The 20,880-nt window shown below is 38.8% G+C and overlaps 1 protein-coding gene and 1 long non-coding RNA gene across 5 annotated transcripts in view; one reads left to right on the top strand and one right to left on the bottom strand.

Moving 5' to 3' along the window:
- LOC107585291 (plasma membrane calcium-transporting ATPase 1) overlaps window positions 1–13,491 on the top strand; it is a 39,724-nt gene extending 26,233 nt beyond the window's left edge. Inside the window, exons 7-22 of one of the 3 annotated variants that reach the window (XM_016272283.1) lie at window positions 534–572; window positions 3,993–4,148; window positions 4,872–5,086; window positions 5,386–5,628; window positions 6,294–6,535; window positions 6,808–7,045; window positions 7,200–7,379; window positions 7,467–7,554; window positions 7,653–7,759; window positions 7,869–8,060; window positions 8,739–8,952; window positions 9,491–9,702; window positions 9,819–9,926; window positions 10,135–10,323; window positions 10,709–10,795; window positions 12,471–13,491. In XM_016272283.1, coding sequence (XP_016127769.1) covers window positions 534–572; window positions 3,993–4,148; window positions 4,872–5,086; window positions 5,386–5,628; window positions 6,294–6,535; window positions 6,808–7,045; window positions 7,200–7,379; window positions 7,467–7,554; window positions 7,653–7,759; window positions 7,869–8,060; window positions 8,739–8,952; window positions 9,491–9,702; window positions 9,819–9,926; window positions 10,135–10,323; window positions 10,709–10,795; window positions 12,471–12,800 — 2,840 coding nt within the window. In that variant the 3' untranslated portion in view covers window positions 12,801–13,491. Of the gene's footprint in view, window positions 1–533; window positions 573–3,992; window positions 4,149–4,871; window positions 5,087–5,385; window positions 5,629–6,293; window positions 6,536–6,807; window positions 7,046–7,199; window positions 7,380–7,466; window positions 7,555–7,652; window positions 7,760–7,868; window positions 8,061–8,738; window positions 8,953–9,490; window positions 9,703–9,818; window positions 9,927–10,134; window positions 10,324–10,708; window positions 10,875–12,470 lie in introns of all 3 variants that reach the window. The other 2 variants (XM_016272439.1, XM_016272362.1) reach the window with 2 other exon arrangements.
- LOC107585481 (uncharacterized) overlaps window positions 1–18,309 on the bottom strand; it is a 43,067-nt gene extending 24,758 nt beyond the window's left edge. Inside the window, exons 1-3 of one of the 2 annotated variants that reach the window (XR_001609255.1) lie at window positions 18,122–18,309; window positions 17,102–17,211; window positions 15,872–15,962 (exon numbers count right to left, since the gene is read on the bottom strand). This is a non-coding gene — a long non-coding RNA (uncharacterized lncRNA). The remainder of the gene's footprint in view (window positions 1–15,871; window positions 15,963–17,101; window positions 17,212–18,121) is intronic. The other variant, XR_001609250.1, reaches the window with a different exon arrangement.
- Between the last annotated feature and the right edge of the window lie 2,571 nt (window positions 18,310–20,880).

The following is a 20,880-nucleotide window of genomic DNA, read 5'->3' as shown; positions in this document are numbered from 1 at the left end:
ATTTTTATTTAGAAAATAGCAGTATTTTTTTTTTTGGTAAAAAAAAAAAAAAAATGTCTGAAGCAATGACTCATAGAAAAATGTAACGATTTCTTGTGCGCTCCATTACCTAACTGCCATTTAATGCATCTCTGCAGCCCATGGCTCACGTGTTGGGTCTCCAAATGAGTGCCTGCAGATACATGAATATTTCAGTACTTGCAGAGGTTGGGCCCCAAGTTGCTGTTCAGTGCACCTCATTGCAATTTTGTGCATTTGTGGTCTAGTACTCTGTAGTGTTTTCTCTATAAGTAGCGCTTATTGAAGTTTATTGAAGTCCCGGCTACAGATTTGAAAACCTCATGTGGTCGTGGCACACATCTGTTCGTAAATATTCAATGGCCTTTTCTCATTCTGCTAATTCAAAGAGAAGATTTGCATAATTGGAAATATGTTTAAATGTGTGCTGCAGAACCGTCGCTTACATAATGGTGAATAATGAATAAATTAGTAAGTGTTTGTTATGTGGCTTCTCTTTCTCTCTCTTTCTACAGATAAAAAGCAGGATGGCTCTGTGGAGAACAGAAAGAAAGGTGAGTAACCCTATTGACTTAATGACATAATGAACACCATACTGGCTTAGAGGGCCACCCTCTTACATGCTGCAGCCTGCATTAAAAACATCGCCTTAACCCATTAGTGCTATTAGATCTTCATTAAAGCTTATCCACACTAGTGTGAAGTGTGCGAATTGTTGAGAAGTTAGCCTGTTTTTTTGTTTTTGGAGTCTGATTATTATACTACCATTCAAAAGTTTGGGAGGTTTGAAAGAAATGTATAATTTTACTCAGCTAGGATGCATTAATTTGATCAAAAGTGACAGGGAGGGACATGTTACAAAAGATTTCTATTTCAAATCAATTCTTTTGAGCTTTTTATTCATTAAAGAGTCCTGAAATAAGTTTTCACAAAAATATTAAACGGCTGTTTTCAACACGTTTCTTGAGCCACAAATCAGCGTATTAGAATGATTTCTGAAGGGTCATGCGACACTGAAGACTGGAGCATCTGAAAATGTAGCTTTGCCAACACAAGAATGAATTAAATTTTAAAATGTATTAAAATAGAAAACAGTTCTTTTAAATTGTAATATTTCACTATTGTATTTTTGATCAGTTTTGAAAAAATAAATGCAGCTTTGGTGAACAAAAACTTAATTTAAAAACATAAAAAAATTCTTACCAACCCTAAACTTTTCAACATGCTGTGCAGCTATGTTCTGATATCCAGGTATCTGCACCTGTCTCTCTTCAAACCTTTTATCATCTAAAATCACCTACCCAAGCAGGGAAGGGTCCACAGTCAGGCCGCCCTGTGTTCAGAAACCAACTCTGTAGCGTTTTCTCTATAAGTAGCGCACGCTTGTGTTTATTGAAGCCCCTGCTACAGATCGCCCCGCCAGAAATGAGCTCTAATCCACCAGACTACCATTACAGCTCTGTGAGTAGAGCGCGACAACACTGCACAGTAGAATAGCAGTCTCACGTCGGCCCTTACCCCCCCCGCTAATTCAAACACAGTCACATTGCCTCACATCACACACCGGTTAAATCCTGCACACAGGCCGACTGCGTCATGCTACAGCAGCGATAGACGGAGATGCACTTCTGCGTGCTTGTCCGTATGATTGCACACATGCCGAGTTCTTTGTTTGTGTGATGTTACCTCACTGGCAGGCTGTACTTTCAGCACGCAGAGCGATGGCCTTGAGATCAGGATAAGTATGTGGATGTCTTTTTTTATAGCCGATGGTAATAAGTGATGGACTTGGACATCTGAGTGTGGTGATGAGGTTTTATGTCTCCTAGGATACTTGGTCACATGGGTTTGCATGTGGCTCCTAAATGTGAGGATGTTCTTGAGCTGTGTTTTCTCCTACTGTAATAAAATTATCATTCATTTATAATCACTATTATAATATAATTTATCTGCTCATTTAACCCTCCGATGCATGAATTATTAAATCACAAAGTAATATTATTTTTTTTTATATTATTCATACACATGTGAGCACAAATACAAGCACACACACCCTCCCACCACACACTCGAACACAATCATGCACACATATATCTGCACTCATACAGTATACATGTATACATGTCTACAGTTTTATAGGACCTAATAAATAAATATAGACTAAGCATTGAAATAAATGATCAAATCTGAAGACTATTTAATATTTCTGTTAAATAAAACCATTCAAGTGTAAAGTATATCATAATTTTAATAAACCATACAAAATAAGGCACAACCTATATATAGGCCCATAGGCAGAATTATACCCTTTGGTGAATGACGTCTACTGTAGTGGACCGGTATATTTTCTGTAACACAAAAATGTACAAGAAAAATATTGTTAAAATCTGGATGAAACTATTTCTGACATCCTATTTAACTGAAAAATATTTTTTGTACCTGTCTGGTTTTCTGAGAATAAAATTATTTAACACTTATTGCCGAGGTACATGGTGCATCCCCTGCCGCTATTTTGAATATATTATGCAATATATCAAAACCAAAAAATAGATTAAAAAAAACAACAACAATTAAATGGAATCGTAGACAACTCATTTGTTCGCCAGTTGGTGGTTGGGACATGATGCTACATCTTAAATGGTTCAAAATGGCTTCCAAATAGCTGTCCACTGTAGTGACCACGATGCATCAGAGGGTTAATTGTATTTGTCACGTGGGGGAACCACAGTTTAATTAGAATACGCTTCTTGTGGAGAAAATCATAGTCACCAGCACAGAGCAGCAGATAATATACTCAATTTTTCTGCCCACTGCATAGTCCAGGGATGCAAACTCACCCAGCTTAAAACACTTTTTTTTTTTTTACACTTATATTTTAAACCCTGTACTATTATTTTTTTAACTCTACAGTTCAAATTAATTTTAAAGATTAACTGAAGCTGACATGGAAAACAAAGGCTTGTAAGATGAAAATGACATGATTAACATTATACCCAGTAGATGGCAGCAGAGGATTAATCATTGGCTACAGTGTTTCACACTGTCAGTTTGTGGGATTGACAACCGCATTTACAAACAGGTGTCCCGTTCACACAGAAACTTACAGTAACTTCTCGAATACTGTCTGTATGAACGTGCAACGGGAGTCAAGCCCGTATTCCTTACCAGTAACCATAGCAACAGTGACCAAAGTAATATCAAAGATGGCGACGTCCATAAAACTGAAAGTCTTATCACTTTCTGACACGCCAAGAGTCCAACTGAGCCACAAGTTCATCCGTCAAATCTTCATTTACTGACAGCAGCTTTTATATTTGCTTTGCTTTTATATTTCGCGTGTAGAACACAAAACCGTAACTGCATGTTAGCGTGAAGAACATGGGAGCGACTCCGGTGGAGACTGGATCTAAAACTTTCAGATGACACAGCTCATATCTCGGTCACTGTAAGTTACTGAAACCACACATGAAAACACAACTCGCGGTAAACACACGTTTGTGCAGCAGAGCGGTTTTTATTCACGTCTTTTGGGTTTATTACAAAAAGACATGAAGTATAGCAAGTGCAGGAAGTCACAAAGTCCAAAGTCTCATGTAATTTAAAAATCAATAAACAAATAAGCCCAGTCACCAACAGCCTAGAAGGATTCATTATTTAAATGCTTAACTAGTTGCCTACAAATTAATTTAATTTGTAATGGTATGATAATTAATGCATTAATTTTTTTAGATTTAATTTAAAAACTATTTTTTTCCCAAATATTGCCTTAAAAAGGACTCGTCAAAAAGAGTGCTTGAAGTTTTATCTTTAACTGTAGAAGCTGCTAAATATATTCAGCCAACACAGACTTGTTGCTGCTTGTAGTTTTGTTACTCTGAATTTACTCTGCATCACTTAATGCACAGTTCTGTTTTGACATCAGCTTGTCAGATAGTTCATCCCTGATATTCAGTTTTCTTTCTTTCTATTTGTAGCTAAAGCCCAGGATGGTGCAGCAATGGAGATGCAGCCTCTAAACTGTGATGAAGGGGCTGAGGGTGAGGAGAAGAGAAAATCCAACATGCCAAAGAAAGAGAAATCAGTTTTGCAAGGGAAACTGACCAAATTAGCGGTCCAAATTGGAAAAGCAGGTAAGCATGGTTGCTTTAAGATCATTTATTATGCTAGTGTCCTCCAAAAAACTTGAAAAAAATGAAACTTTTTGGAGGAAGATGCATTTAAAATGTACACTTTTCTGGGAAAACTGGCTAAATATATTGATGACTCTTCCTGCATTAAACCGATTACTGTTCAATCAAATGCTCTCAAGAATGAAATCCCGCCCCAGTTACCTTCTGCAACTGACTAGCAGTAGGTTCATGACTGTGACATAACTAAAGTCTGTTAGCTATTTCAAAAAGGATGTCTTGCCAAGCTTCTGCTTTCAATAGAAAGCATGTCAACAAAGGACAGAAAACTGCATTTGTCAAGCGACTTTGTGAGCCTAACAGTCAATTTCACAGTGCTAATGGTTTTTGCTGGGCTTTAGAAGTGTTAAGCCCAAAGTATAATTCGGCCGTCCGCGTTCCACTGTCCTCGTGATGCAGGTTTCATCATCAGAAGTGTCTGCGCTCACCATCCGCATGCAGCCCAATTTTTGTGACCGTGCAGATGTGCTGCGTACAACAGCACAGAGGTTAATGTTGAGATGGAACGAGTCAAGAAAGTGGTGTGTACATGTCAAACTCGTCCATCTGTGCTTATCCGGGATTGAGTATACTTTGAAAGCTGTGCGGACGCCACTGTGTGCGAGACTGAACGGAACGCGGTAAGTAAAGTATACCCAGGCCTTTAATGTATGTGTTCCTGTGCAGGTCTAGTGATGTCAGCTATCACCGTGATAATCTTGGTGGTGCTGTTCGTGGTGGACACGTTCTGGATCCAGGGACTTCCTTGGGAAAAAGAGTGCACTCCCATTTACGTCCAGTTCTTTGTCAAGTTCTTTATCATCGGTGTGACCGTGCTGGTGGTGGCCGTCCCAGAGGGTCTTCCGCTGGCTGTAACCATCTCGCTGGCTTACTCTGTCAAAGTATGACCCTGCATCTTCTGTTTAAATATTCATAGCCTGTACCGACCATCTTGTGACATTAGCCCTCTGTCTAGACTTTTGTTAGACAATGTACAGTGCATGTTGATCTAATAATCATACGAATTGCCATGTCTTTTTGCATCTATTAACTTCCCCTTGTTGCCGGTACAGTAATATTACATCTCTGGATTTCTGCCATGTAATAGTGGACTGTTTTTTGTTGATTTGTCTATCACCCCCCCCTCCCCTCCATTCCATCTAAATTTTTTTCATTATTTTACTTTGCTGCTATATTTTAGAAAATGATGAAAGACAATAATTTGGTGAGGCATCTTGATGCCTGTGAAACCATGGGCAATGCCACAGCCATCTGTTCGGACAAGACGGGGACTCTGACTATGAACCGGATGAGAGTTGTTCAGGTTTTTATCTCTGACAAGCACTACAAGAAAGTCCCTGAACCTGATGTCATTCCTGCCAGCACCATGGACCTGCTCATACTGGGCATCAGTGTCAACTGTGCTTACACCACCAAAATCATGGTGAGTCCTTTTTTTTTTGTTAATTAATTATATCATTAAATTAAAGGGAAAATTTTAACTTTTTATTGAGCATTTTTAACTACACATTGACTTATGAACTATCAGTCTGTAATGACTTGAGGTAAATCTCACCACTGTTGTTATTTTTAATAGGTTTGTTACAAATGGTTTTTGATAAATAAAATAAATATTACATGAAACATGAAAATTAGATATATTACCTTGGCAACTAACTGAAATAAACAGGTTTAAGTTAAAATATTAAATTTACTAAAACACAAACAATATAAAAATGTATGTAAAAGAATGAACAAACTTTAAAATGTCAAAACCACAAAGCTTGTACTAAAATTAAAACTGAAGATATAAAAATCAAGGATAACTCAAAATATTAAGAAATACTATAATAGTATATAAATAGCACTTTTAAAATAACACTGAATCTTACAAGCTTTAAGTACACAACACAGTTACAGCTCCTAGTAAGTGAGTCAGATATGACTGAAATTAATTAACAGCAGCAGACCATAATGCAGTGTCTTTTACTACTGTTTATTTGGCAGTGGTGCCTAATGGGCTGTTTTGTCACAATGGCTGAATAAAATACTGCACAACAACTCGAAGTGTTTTAATGCGTATATTATAGTTTTTATATTTTTTTTCAGTCCCCCGAGAAGGAGGGAGGCCTGAATCGTCAGGTGGGCAACAAAACTGAATGTGCCTTGCTGGGCTTTGCCATGGACTTGAAAAAAGAATATCAAGCAGTCCGCAACGAAATCCCTGAAGAGAAGCTTTACAAAGTCTACACCTTCAACTCCGTGAGGAAATCCATGAGCACCGTGCTAAAGAATACTGATGGAAGCTTCCGGATGTTCAGCAAAGGAGCCTCCGAGATTCTGCTGAAGAAGTATGCCATCCGCAATCATAAATGTTTTGTCATTGTTAATGCCCGACACAAGTTCACGCCTTAACATCTTATAGGATAAGTAAAACACTGTAGTGCTTTCCTTAAAGAAGCATGTGAGAGGTGCGTCAGCAAACTTGATTGGCAGATCAAATGCTTCACCTCTCCCTCTAAAGCCCCGAGGCTGTGTTACTGATAGATTTCCCCGGAGAAATTACTTGGATAGCTCAGTTGTTGGGTATCTACAATATCTTACCTGCTCTCTCCTCACACAGGTGTTATAAAATCCTGACAGTGACGGGCGAGGCAAAGGTTTTTCGGCCCAGGGACAGAGATGACATGGTGAAGAGAGTGATTGAACCAATGGCCTCTGAGGGCTTGAGGACCATCTGCCTGGCTTACAGGGACTTCCCTGCCTCTGAAGGTGAACCAGACTGGGATAACGAGAGCGATATCCTGACCAGGCTCACCTGTGTGTGTATCGTGGGCATTGAAGACCCAGTTAGACCAGAGGTACAAGCCGTAGCTATTTTAACAAGTTTTTAAGAGGGATTTCTTTGTAAAATGAATACTTAAGTAAATAAAACCATGTTCTATAGCAAGAGAGACTATGTAATGTCATATAATAAGCTTTCTCGGTCACGCTCACTTATTGTTTCCTGCTCAGGTCCCTGATGCCATTAGAAGGTGCCAGCGTGCTGGAGTCACGGTGCGCATGGTCACCGGGGACAATCTTAACACTGCCCGTGCTATAGCAACTAAATGTGGCATCCTGCAGCCAGGAGATGACTTCCTCTGCTTGGAGGGCAAAGAGTTCAACCGCCGGATCCGTAATGAAAAAGGAGAGGTGAGAGGCACAATTTATTAGCAGCAAGACTCACAGAAACCCAGAAAATCACAAGCTTATAATGTAATCCCTTTTTTTTCCCCCCAGATTGAACAAGAGAGGATTGACAAAATATGGCCTAAACTCCGGGTGCTGGCGAGATCTTCCCCGACAGACAAGCATACACTAGTCAAAGGTGCTCAGCATTACTCGCTCACTCTCTGTGTTAAAAAATATATAATTCTGCTCAGTAATGTCAAGCTTGTTTGTCTTGATGCATGTCTTTTCCTTCAGGTATAATTGACAGCACCGTTTTGGAGCGGAGGCAGGTTGTGGCGGTAACCGGAGACGGTACCAATGATGGCCCTGCCTTAAAAAAGGCAGATGTTGGTTTTGCCATGGTATGTGGGTCTGCCTGAAGTGGCTACGAAAAAATGATTTCTCCAAGGATTCTGTGTGCTAGATTTAGTTTTGAATGGCTTTTTTATATAGTGTGCTCTTTATTCTCAGGGCATTGCCGGCACAGACGTGGCTAAAGAAGCCTCCGATATCATTCTCACTGACGACAACTTCAGCAGCATCGTCAAGGCCGTAATGTGGGGGCGGAACGTGTATGACAGCATTTCAAAATTCCTTCAGTTCCAGCTCACCGTCAATGTGGTGGCTGTGATCGTGGCCTTCACTGGAGCTTGCATCACACAGGTATCACTATAAAAAGCTCTCTTTAACCATGAAGCAAAATGACGGAGCTGTTAAGCTAAATAGTGCAGCTCTACGCAAAGGATTGCGTCTTAACAGATGCACCATGGTGGCTGATGGAAGCAGCTGATTGCTACCCATCTTGTGTGAAGCGATTGGAAATTGTTAGTCTAAGGCAGGAAGACTTGCAGGCAGTCAGCATGGGGTCTGGGACTGCTGTCCACAGGCAAAGCACCAGTCCAAATGAGCCAGCTCTCCTCTGTTAAATGGAATGATAGTCGAGCTGATTGCAGTTGAGGTCCTGTATTATTGCATAATGAATGGGAGGATTACATTTGCACTTTGCATTGCTGTCAGTAGCCAAGGCTGGGCGTGGCCTCAAGCCTCAGGTGTTCTGCTTGTTTTGTGTGTAATTTTCCCTGGATATTGCTCATGAGTAGGCCCACTTATAATCAGACCCTGTCATAAATATTGTCTAATCTGATTCTTTTTTTCAGCTCAGGATTCTCATCTTTAAATTCATTATGCAGAATTCTTTCCCCAAAATCCAAAAAAAACCTCAGTGAAGGATTCCGTACTCATTCAAATGTATAGCTGAAAGGGAGTTCTTGAATGTTCTGAAGGTGGCAGCAGTGAATGAGGTCAAGAACGGTCACCTCCTGTTATCTCTCACTCTCCTAGGACTCTCCTTTGAAAGCGGTACAGATGTTATGGGTAAATCTGATTATGGATACGTTTGCCTCTTTGGCCTTGGCCACTGAACCCCCCACTGAATCTCTTCTGCTGAGGAAGCCTTACGGCCGTAATAAACCCCTCATCTCCCGGACAATGATGAAGAACATATTGGGTCATGCGGTCTACCAGCTCACCATCATCTTCACTCTACTTTTTGCTGGTAAAAACTAACAACACATACACCAAGTCATGCTCATTATAATAGCATTAAGCAAATGGAAATTCAAGTTAAAATAACGTAAATAATAAGAAAGCAATTAATAGTTTTGCCACCTTGCACCTTTGCTGTAAGAGTCAGTCAACTGTGCCCTTTCTATCCACCTTGTTTTTGCTGTAAGAGCGGGCCCGCGCCCATTTGTAAGTTTAATGTCTGGCTTCCCACCTCATCCACTTCAAGCTATTTTTAGCCGTACAAAACAGCTTGTTTGATATTGCAAACTGGTGTTTCTTACCCTATTATTTTAATGTATTGTCTTAATTATAAACACCGGTTTGTAACAGTTTTACCGTTTACTGCACTTGATTATTCTTGTTGTTTCAATACAGCAGGTAAAGAATTGGAAGTCTTGCACATTTACAGAAAACGGCTTACTTCCGCGTTGAAAAATAAGGTGGATAGTAAATGCACAAAGGGCTGTGTCCTTCAAGGGAGTTTTATTTCCAATGCTACAATGTTTTACTTTCTGCTCATTTCTCAGGTGAAAAGATATTCGACATCGACAGTGGACGTAACGCCCCTCTTCACGCTCCTCCCTCTGAGCACTACACCATTGTCTTCAACACCTTTGTCATGATGCAGCTGTTTAATGAAATTAACGCCCGGAAGATCCATGGAGAACGAAATGTTTTTGAAGGCATTTTCAACAATCTGATCTTTTGTACCATCGTCTTTGGGACTTTTCTTATTCAGGTGTGCAGTCCTACAAATTGCTGTATGAACGCCCATAATCATAGCAGATATAGATGCTAGTGTGACCTAAGCATGTCCTGAACAAAAAATTATTTATATATTTTTTCCCACTTAAGATTGTGATTGTGCAATTTGGAGGAAAGCCATTCAGCTGTGTGGGGCTGAATATTGAGCAGTGGCTATGGTGTGTCTTCTTAGGCTTTGGATGTCTTCTGTGGGGACAGGTGAGCATCATCTGACTTTTCCTCCCTATATTATACAAAGCAGATTCTTGTAACCTGTAACTTGCTCTCAAAACACCAATCCAAACCCCTCAATTGTGATAAAGCAGTGCCCCCTAAAGGCAGTGAACTAAATTACTGGGCTGAGAGCATAAAGTTTTTGTTTTCTGTATGGAATGGCCACTTGATATATATCTACGCCCTCATTCAGATCATCTCCTCCATCCCTACGAGCCGGCTGAAGTTCCTGAAGACTGCTGGTCATGGAACGCAGAAGGAAGAAATCCCAGATGAGGAGTTGGAGGAGCTGGATGACCTGGATGAAATTGACCATGCTGAGCGAGAGCTCCGCAGGGGGCAGATCCTCTGGTTCAGAGGTCTGAACCGCATTCAGACTCAGGTAACCTCTCGAAAACCACACAACTCTGCAGTCCAAGCTCAGGAACCCAAACGCCCGCCTTGCTTAATTTTATCTGATTATGGTTTGAGTTAGTATTCCCGCCAATCGATCCGCCACTTATGGTGACCTTATACTGGTGGAAGAGGGTTTATTAATGCAGTTTGTCAGTGCAATAAGCCGATCAATGCTAAAGGCAAATGTCAGGTCAGGTTCTTTTAATTCAGTGCCTTTTTTTCCTTCTCTCCCTCAGCTGCTCTGTCCCTGTCTTCTTTTTATGGGTGCCCTTCTTTCTCTATCCCTCTTCTTTTCACTTTTTCCTCTTACTCTGTCTTTCTCTCTCTCCTGTGCGTTCTCTGGGCCTATCACACTCTCTGATTCCTTCCAGATGGATGTTGTGAGTGCGTTCCAGAGTGGAATTTCCTTTCAGGCGGCCGTCAGGCGCCAGCCCTCCAGCACCAGCCAACAGCACGATGTAACCAATGTTTCTAGCCCTACACATGTAGCCTTATCTCCTGCTACTGCCTTCAACACCGCTTCTGCCACTGTTGGGTGTGAGTGCGTGTTTATTAGTGCATGACAATTAACATTTCCTCCTCTCGCCTAACGGTCTTCATTCTTCTCCTAATGTCCTTCCTTCTCTCTTTTTCTCTCGCTCTCTTGTTCGAAACGAAATGTATCTCAAAACATCTTCCACATTGCTTCTCAATGTTAACGGCTGTGTATCTTAAGTGTTAAGGTTTCTGTGTTTGATGGCTTTGGCTGGGTTCTCACCGATGAAGAGTCGTTGTCTAATCCCGTCTGGTGTGTCTGCAGCCCTGCGCGTGCTCAGTCTACTGCGTGTAAATGTTTTGAGTATACGCCCATGGTCACTGATAACCCGACCAATCGCACCAAATTGGTCTTGTGAATGGGTTTGTGGGACATTTGTAAAGGCGGCGTTTTGGTAAGTATCTCAGGTTTCTGTAGGATCGAACGATATGATTTTACGAGATGTTGTGCTGTAGTTTAGACAAAAATGAACTTCCTCTCCTCTTTCTGTAGTTCACCTTTCCTGTGGCGTCGGCTTTTGCTCGTTCACTCATTCTGTGACATTGGCGTTACTGTCCGTACTCAACACGGTTTTCTCTTTATCACGCTGTCTCATATTCTACTCGGTGCCAGTTTTATCATCCTCTTTTTCCTCTGTCTGTCTTCGTTGATGTAACTTCATTATTTTACAGGGAAGATCTGTGACTGGATGAAAAGCTGGTGGAATCATGTCATTTCTGTTTGTCTTTCAGCTCGATTCTAACCACATCAATATTTCCATCTTTCATCAGGTCCTGGCTGTCCACAAACCCTTTTTTCAGGGCACTTTGTATTCTGTTTGAAACTGTCTCTTGTTGTGGTCTTGATTTTCCTGCTAATGAAAAGCATATTGGACATGAGGAAACCGGGTACTGACTGCCGCATATTCCTCCTTAGATTCTGTGAAATGTGTCATGGGCTATACTCAAAGGTTTACCTCTGTTGAGAAACAAGGTAGTGCTGCTCTGCATGGGTCCAGTCTCTAGACCGTTTGTGAATTTACTTGTGCTGGTTAGCTTAAATTGCTTGGCTGCTTTAAAGTTTTGCGTCTCTACTTCACAACATAATCAGTGATCGATCCCTCCCCTCCAATACAAGCATGCCTGAAAATATTAACCTCATGTGTTGAGCTGTGTCCTCTGGGGTTACTTTGGCCTCTCTCTCCCTCCCTCTCTTTCTTATTTGCATTTTGAAAAATTGGCTTTCTGTGATTTACAACTGACAAGACACCCAAGTTCTTTCCAGTTTGATGCATCTGTTATTCCTCAAGCCTAAGAAAAGAGGATATACTGTCACTCGGTCAGAGGATAAGCTCACCGTAACAAGCATCAGGTTTTTTTCTCAGTTGCACGACACTGACCGCTCACACACTCCTCTCTCAGACGGTTTTGGTGCGCTAACCTCACTGCTCGCCACTCATCAATTAAAACCAGCCCATTTGGCCTTTGGTTTAACCTGTACTTAAAAAAAAAAATAAAAAAAAAGTGATTCACGTTGTATGCCTGTTGTGTACATGTGTGCAAACAAGCGTTAGCTCTCTCTGAGTGGCAAGGCTGACATTACATCCCATTCTCCTGCAGATCCGAGTGGTGAATGCATTCCGCAGCTCGCTGTCGCCCTATGAGGGCCTGGAGAAGCCAGAATCTCGCACCTCCATCCACAACTTCATGACCCATCCGGAGTTCCGGATAGAGGACTCGGAGCCCCACATCCCCCTCATCGATGACACAGATGCGGAAGATGACGCCCCCACTAAGAGAAATGCCACACCCACGCCGCCTCCCCCACCCTCACCCAATCAGAACAATAACGCCGTAGACAGCGGCATCCACCTCTTCCTCGATCCCAGCAAACCAGCTACACCCTCAGCTCCCGGGAGCCCCATGCACAGCCTAGAGACGTCCCTTTGATCAGCTCCGCCCCTCGGTACGACACACAACACCTGCTCGTCTCCACAGAGACTAAAGCCTGGAGAACTGATTGGATGAGAGGGGCGGCACCAAGGAGCTCTCAGGAGCTTAGCTCTTAGCTTTTGCTTCTCTTTATCTGGATGTGTTGTACATTTGTTCTTTTTGCCCTTTACTTATTCAAACACTGATTTCTGCATCATTTGGCTGTTAATATTTTGAATTGTTTTTTTGGAAGACACAGGTCTGTTTACAAAGTGTGTAGATACTTTTTTTTTCTTCTGTTCGTTGGTGGAAGAGCTTCCTGATGCAGAGAAATGGGGACAAATGAATTGAAATATTTCAGATACTGCTGTATTTTCAGGAAAAAAAGGTGTTTCTATGGAAACCGAACTATGTTTGCCTGCAAGTTTTATTTGTTATATATTTGTAGATGCATAGAACCCTCAAGCCAAATAACACTAAGGCTTTTTTTTTTTTTTTCCTTCATTGGACAGGTGACTGGAGGATCTCTGTCCATAAATCTCTTATACTTACTTCACCCCTTAAAGACTTTGTTGGGTTTATTTTTGAGTTCCAATTTCATGTCTCATTCTCGTTTGGAAGTTGAGTATTTGAAATGGCTGGAGCTGGAGTCTTCACGCTTTTAATGGTGTGATTTTGATGTGGAGGCCACACCAGGTCCGCCTTTAAAGAAAAAATGAATGCGTCTGAATCTGAAATGGTCCACAGTCAGTTCATTGACATCAAGACATTAAGTTCCTGCCAATGTATCATAAGTTTGTTTACTCAGACTGAAACCTAGAAAACTGAATTGAAAAGGATGCAATGATTAAAAAGTAAAGCATTTAAGATTGTCTTTTAGGTAGTACATTTTTGTCTTGGTTAAAAATAAAAAGGAAAATGAGTAACTTGTTTTCCCTTTTTTTTTTTTTTTTTTTTGATTTTGAAAAAAATATTTTGAGCATATGGAAAAATTATAAAGTTTTTACTTTATATTTTCCTTCATGTTCCATAAATATTGCTGCAATTGTTTGTAGAATATATTTAAGACCTGAAATACTGGAAACACAAAAGAAACAATGACGAATTTTCAAGAAAACATGCATATAACACTGGTATCACAGCACAGGGTACTTCATTTCTGATTCCCAAGGAACGTTTTGATACCATATAAATTGTATTTTTATGTGGAAATGACATGCTGCAATTGTTTGTAGAATATATTTAAGACCTGAAATACTGGAAACACAAAAGAAACAATGACGAATTTAAGAAAACATGCATATAACACTGGTATCACAGCACAGGGTACTTCATTTCTGATTCCCAAGGAACGTTTTGATACCATATAAATTGTATTTTTATGTGGAAATGACATCTCAACCTGCTGAACCAGACCTACAGGGATTTTACATAAATTATATTCACGGGTGGGTGGGTCGTGATTGGTTCTCCAAGTAATATAACACTCAGGGTGGCTTATAGCATGAAACTTGTGGTCAAAATACTAACATGTTTTGTGTTTTTTGTAATGTTTAGGAGTAGATTTATTTTTTGGCAGCAGGGTTCCAGTTCAGACTTGCTTCTCTCCACTCGTTGGTTCATTAAGGGTGTAATAAAGGAAGAAAAACAGGGGAAAGAGATTTTCATTTCTTCAGTCATCGCAATTGCACATTTTTTTTGTTCTTTTGAATAAGTTTGTTCGTTTTTCATGTTTATTAAATAAATAAATAAAAAACTGCTTAAGTTTGCAATTTAGAGCAGATATATTTTAAAAAATCCATAACTTTTTTTTTTTTCTATAGCGTCTTCCTATAATGGGAACGAATGTTTATCCATCTGTTTTAAGGATTAAGTTATTTCGTTTTTCATGTTTATTAAATAAATAAATAAAAAACTGCTTAAGTTTGCAATTTAGAGCAGATATATTTTAAAAAATCCATAACTTTTTTTTTTTCTATAGCGTCTTCCTATAATGGGAACGAATGTTTATCCATCTGTTTTAAGGATTTTTTTTTTAAGTTTGGAAACAAAAGAACATGTCTGTTTATCTTGCGCAATGTAAATGGATATCGTGACTTAACTTACATTTTAAACTTGTCGAGTATCGTGTATGGTTTTTAAGAATAAAAATTGATATTTAGCGTAACCTGAGGGCCGTGTTTTCTTTCATGTTGAGCACACTTTAGATTATAAATGTCAGATTTTGCAAATGTAAATGCAGAACAGTTTGTTGTTCAAAAAATGACCAAAACAAGCATACAAAAAGCAATCCATACAGCTATTACAATTCTCAAGAACTAATACGATTTGTGTGATGAAGACCATTTAAAAAGAACTGACTGAACAGAACAACTCGAGCACGATCCAGCTGTCAAGTTTCTGACTAAATGGGTGCTTATTCAAAAGTATGGTTTTGAAAACGGCTGCCACATAATCAATCAGCCTTCAAATGCATCCACCATATGGCAAGCCAAAGGAGTAAATATGTCTCCAGGTTAAATATGTGTGACCCTGAACCACAAAACCAGTCATAAGGGTCAATTTTTCGAAATATAGAGATACAACTATTTGAAAATCTGGAATCTGAGGGTGCAAAAAAATTTAACTTTAAATTTAAATTTGTCCAAATGAAGTTCTTAGCAATGCATATTACTAATCAAAAATTAAGTTTTAATATATTTACAGTAGGAAATTGACAAAATATCTTCATGGAACATGATCTTTAATTAATATCCTAATGATTTTTGGCATAAAAGAAAAATGTTGACCCATACAATGTATTTTGGGCTATTGCTACAAATATACCCCAGCGACTTAAGACTAAGGTTTTGTGGTCCAGGGTCACATATGACAAATGTCATGTAAATAACACATTCCGACATTGTCAAAATAGAAGTTGGAAATTAATATATATGGGTTTATTTATTTACATTATATGCAATTTATTATAGCCAATATAAATCTTGTGTAGATTATTAACATTTAAAATATAATGACCCTTCCCCCCCCAAAAAATGGATGGTAACCTACACATTTACAAGCCAACAACACACACTGAAATGCATTACCTGTGCATGAGCAGATGTCCATCATTACAGTCAATGTCTGTCCACATGCTTCTGTTGGCTGGGTGTTAACAGTCCACACACATCTCTAATTCTGTAGGGCAAAGACAACATTTCTAAATAGTAGTTAATAATTCAATTGAACATTTTCAGAGACTTACAGATGAGTCACACTTTTTCCTTGAATATCATCATCAAGCATGTCTACGCTTTATTTTTTCAGTGACAATCGATTCCTGCACTTTATCACGGTGTGTGTCGGTTTTATTTGTTTTATGGGCTGGAATATGTGCTGTTGAGTGACTGCAGGATTTGTACTTCAGAAAGTCTGCAGGGGTCATGACATCGGTCATGAAGAAGCATCATGTTGTCAAGGATCTGAACCTGATGCTCGATTACCCCGCCTAGTGGAGCGGATGGGAAAATGCACTTCAGTTTTCATTCAAATTTTAGTGTCAAGTGTCACACATACTTTAACATTTTCATACCATTAAATGTATATATATTTTTTTATTTTTCAATTAAATGTCTATAAGTCAAATGACAGACAGCTGATCATCAGCTCCCTCTTGTGGCCAATGTGTTTCAAGAGTTTCATGAAATGGCAAACTCATGTTGACCAGTTGTAGGTGAGACGGCTGAGATTTAAATTTCATATATTTTACAACAAATCTATATTTTTGTCAGGGTCTCGGCCAACAGAGCAACATGGTTCTAGTATAATTACCGTAAATGATCCAGATCTGCTCTTAACTGATAAAGATAAAATATGTTGAACTCACAGTGTGAACATAAGACACAGAACAAAAGATCTTACAAGATGCTTCTAGTATGTCTCTGATTTAAGTAGATGTTTATTCATTTACAAATTTTTCAATCATGTTTGTTGGCAATTTGGTTATTTGTATTTATTTATATATATATATATATATATATATATATATATATATATATATATTACTGACAGGCACTTGGTTTAAACCAGAACAGTGTCAATGTTCTCCGCAGCAGGTACTCTTACTTTCATTAACTCATAAAAGTGGAGTGTTAATAATGAGAGCAGCAAATAAAAAGTGTGAGAATGGTGCCCCTAGGAGTTGTTCTTGAGGCAGATCACCTGCAAGAAAGTCAGCTAACGGGATGACGTGTGGATGGACGCGTAACGTATGACGTGTTTCCAGCGTGTTGCTTCTGGACACAGTCCAGTAAGTTGGGAGAAATGGCATTTTGTACCTGCATGTCCAAGCGTCACCCAAGCCTACTCTGGTCTAAGCGTATTGGCACAGCTGATTCGGACACATTCTGGTCAGTTAGACGCCTCTTCGTTCCCAAAGCACTCAAACCTGGTCAGTGACAGAGATGAGTACAAATACATCAAAAAGTAGCCTATTTTGTTACAAATTACAAATAGTTGCTCATCAAATGTATTTAATTAAAATACAAAATACTGTTGTGAGAAATGTATTTAATTAAAATGAGTAATTTGTAATTTGAAGATACAAAAATATTTACAAGCAATCATGTGAAGTGCAAGAGACAGCGCCATTCCATTTAGTAATACTGGAGTTAGACACACACATACGAGAAGAGAAGTGCTTACCCATCCTTGAACAACTTCTTAACAACATGCTTTAACCCGAACACAATATCTCACATATCTCATAAAACTAACATTTGCAAAACGCATACCGAATTGTGAAGTATTTATAATGGAAATGGAGTCACTGAGAAAATCTTTAATGCTAGCCAGTAACTAAAAGAATGATACATTGTTAAATGTTCTGGAGAAATTCTTTGCCTCTCCACACATCACCAAACCCTTTGGAATCTGGAATCTGTCTTTAGAAAATTAAAAAAAAAAAATCTGATTACTGTTGATTTTTCCCCCCCTTTTCTAGCATTTCTTTCTGTTTTATCTATTTGTTTATTTTCTTCTGTAGACTACCTGGTATATTATTGCCTCTCTTTTGAATTATCCCTTTCTGAATGTGTGGTGTAATATGTTGTAAAACGTATTTGTCCCATTAACAATAATAATAATAATATGATGCTGATATGATGAACAACGATTCATCTGAAGGTCCGACAGGGAGTTCAGCAAGGCAGCAGCAGCAGCATATACACAAACTCTGATCAATCTTTGCAGAAGACCCCGTCAAAAAATAAAGTTATAGACTAGCCCATGTGCGTTCATTTTGAAGTGTCCGCGCACAGATGATGCAACACACCGCACTGTATTAGTCGTAGACTTACTTACAGGTGAGTCGAGTGACACTCGATTCCTTCACTTCATCGCAGTGTGTGTCGGTTTTATTTGTTTATGGGCTGGAATATGTGCTGTTGATTCTGTCACTGAGCTGGCACCTGCAGGATTTGTAGGCTAATTAAAACAGTCTAACTTACACGTGTTGTTGCAAGCATCCGAAGACATCAGACTGAACCTGCAACTCGCTTTCGCCGCCTAGTGGAGCGGATGGAAAACTGCTTATCAGTTTCTGCCATACGAGTCGGATTTTAACCAAAGGAGCGTCACGTTGAGTCATCGACTACATTCCAAAACGACTATTTAAAGACTGTTTATACCCATGTACTCCCCCACTCGGTTAAATGTATTATTTATTTATTTTTACTTATTTCTCACTCCTTTCCAACCACAGCTGAGCGGGGATGAACTCTGAACTCTGGTCTCCTGCATCAGGGCTGCGTTCAGCCTCGACAAAACGCTGCAAAACGTATTTTAAACGGAAACGGTGGTGCGTTGAACACCCTGTTCTGATGACACAAGAGTTGCACCTATGGCAGCTGAGAAGGCCATTCTTTGTGTTCTTTTTGAAGAATTTTCGGAGCCTGATGAAATCGGTATAAATATGTGTTTAATACCCTTGCCATCCAGAATAAAAGATCCCAACATCCCAATCAAATGAAGGGATTTGTGGAAACTGTGGTTCCTAATTATTGTGAGCCAACATTTGCCTCGCATTTCAGGATGAAAAGACAAACATTTCAGGTAAAGGATAGCCTAATCCACTTCTTACCTCCGAGACTGTGTTATGATCTATATGACCTTATTATTTTTATTGCGAGTATTAGGCTTATCATTATTGCTGATCACTGTTGTTGTGCTATTGTAATATTTGCCATTATATAATCAGAGGGGTATAGAAAAGTTTATGAAAGTGTCACGCCATAATACAATATCAAAATATATATAAATGTGTATAGTATTTTTATGTTACATTAATCAGTATTTAGCACACCTTCCTAAGGAAAGGATATGGACCAGAAGACATTGCAATTACTAAATGATATTTAGACAGACTTAAAGAAGTTCCAGATATATACTTGTGCCTGTATTATTTCAGTTATTTTGCCTTTAATGTAAATAAACATGTGCAAACAATACACTTGCTCTTGTGAATTTATTTGAATGTTAATTACATTGTGCGAGCTGTCTCTTTAATACCGCGTGGTTTACATACATGTTGCTGCTGATTGGGCTGACATGCTTGACACACCCACCAAACAAGAGAAAACGCATCTCAAACCCCGTTGCACACCGTTTCCAGGAAACGTGTCGTTCAAACCGGAAACCGTAGCAAAACGGTGCACACCGGTTTGAGCTTGAACGTGCCCCAGGTTTAGTTTTGACACCAAGAGCTCTGGCCACTGGACCATCAGCATCTCACACAAAGAGCATTTCTTTTGTAGCATTAACTCACACATATAAACACAACACATGCAGAGTGTGAATTTATGCATGTGCATTTATTTCGTTAATCAAATTGAAGTCCTATACAATCAGTGCATTTTGATATCGCTATAAATCTATCTTTAGAATTTTGTTGCCCTATATTTTGTCCTGTTTAGTCTATGAACAAACATGAATCCAGTAGATTATTTAATTTTCTAACAGTGTCACGACAACATCAGCAGAGAAAAACACTGCTTGTTATTCTACTTTATAAGATTTATAGGAATTGCTTCCTTAGATCCATATTCCAAGAACAGGCAATTATACAGAAAATGCTACACTTTGTCAGTTGTTCGTGAGACGACACAAATTTCCTATACACTTTAGTTTCATACTTCAGTATAAAAGTTGTTATTTTTTGTTATAAAATATTTAAATGATTTTTATGTTATCATAATAATATTATGATTTTTGTTATCATCATAATCATTATGTTTATCATAATAAACTAAAAAAATATCATGAATAACCTTAAACTTGAGACCAAATGAAAGATTCGGGTGTCCCATCTTTTGTCATCCCTAATGAGATTGTATCTGATATATTTTAAAACAAATCTATGATTTTGTCAGAATCTCAACAAGCAGGAAAACATTGAATCTAGCAGTGAATTGAGGAATTTTCATCTCTCAACTGAAGGGGTAAGAATGACAAAATGTGTGACGTGTTGAACTGAAAGTCACAAATGGGCGACATGCAAATAAATAAAACATGAAAGAAAGGTTTTTCATAAGACTGTTTGTTGTAATGCTTCTTTTTCATTTAAAGTGATCTTTATTGCTGTTGTTCACAATTAAACAGCGTTTTTATATTGTTGTGACTGTGTTTTCACTGGTCATATTTAATTTTTGACAGGAATGAAACATTACACAAGTATACACAAGTATAGTGGATTCAATGGATTGTACTGCAGTTTAACAAAATGCCAATTGTTCAGCTGATGCAACATCTTCCCAAAAACACTGTTAGTACACAAAAACTCCATAAAGACTTTAATATGAAATTCAATATGGTGTCTGCCTGACTAAAGTCTATTAGGAACACAGAACAGATTAGTACTAATGCTGATCAAAACCTGTATCAAAAGAGTCATGTGTTTAGCCTAAACTAGTATATGAATAAACATTTATATGGTGTCAGTTTCTGAAATATTTGGTTGCACTGGGTGGGGCATTCATGAATAGCTTACTTACGATGTTCCCATGTCCTTTAGATAACAAAGGGAACTGAACATGACTGAAGCTTGTCAATTTAAATCTCA

This window comes from Sinocyclocheilus grahami, unplaced genomic scaffold, assembly GCF_001515645.1.
Source record: "Sinocyclocheilus grahami isolate Dianchi unplaced genomic scaffold, SAMN03320097.WGS_v1.1 scaffold1.1, whole genome shotgun sequence".
NCBI lineage: Eukaryota > Metazoa > Chordata > Actinopteri > Cypriniformes > Cyprinidae > Sinocyclocheilus > Sinocyclocheilus grahami.
Note: the sequence above shows the minus strand (reverse complement) of the source record. Positions and strands in the feature narration are given on the sequence as shown.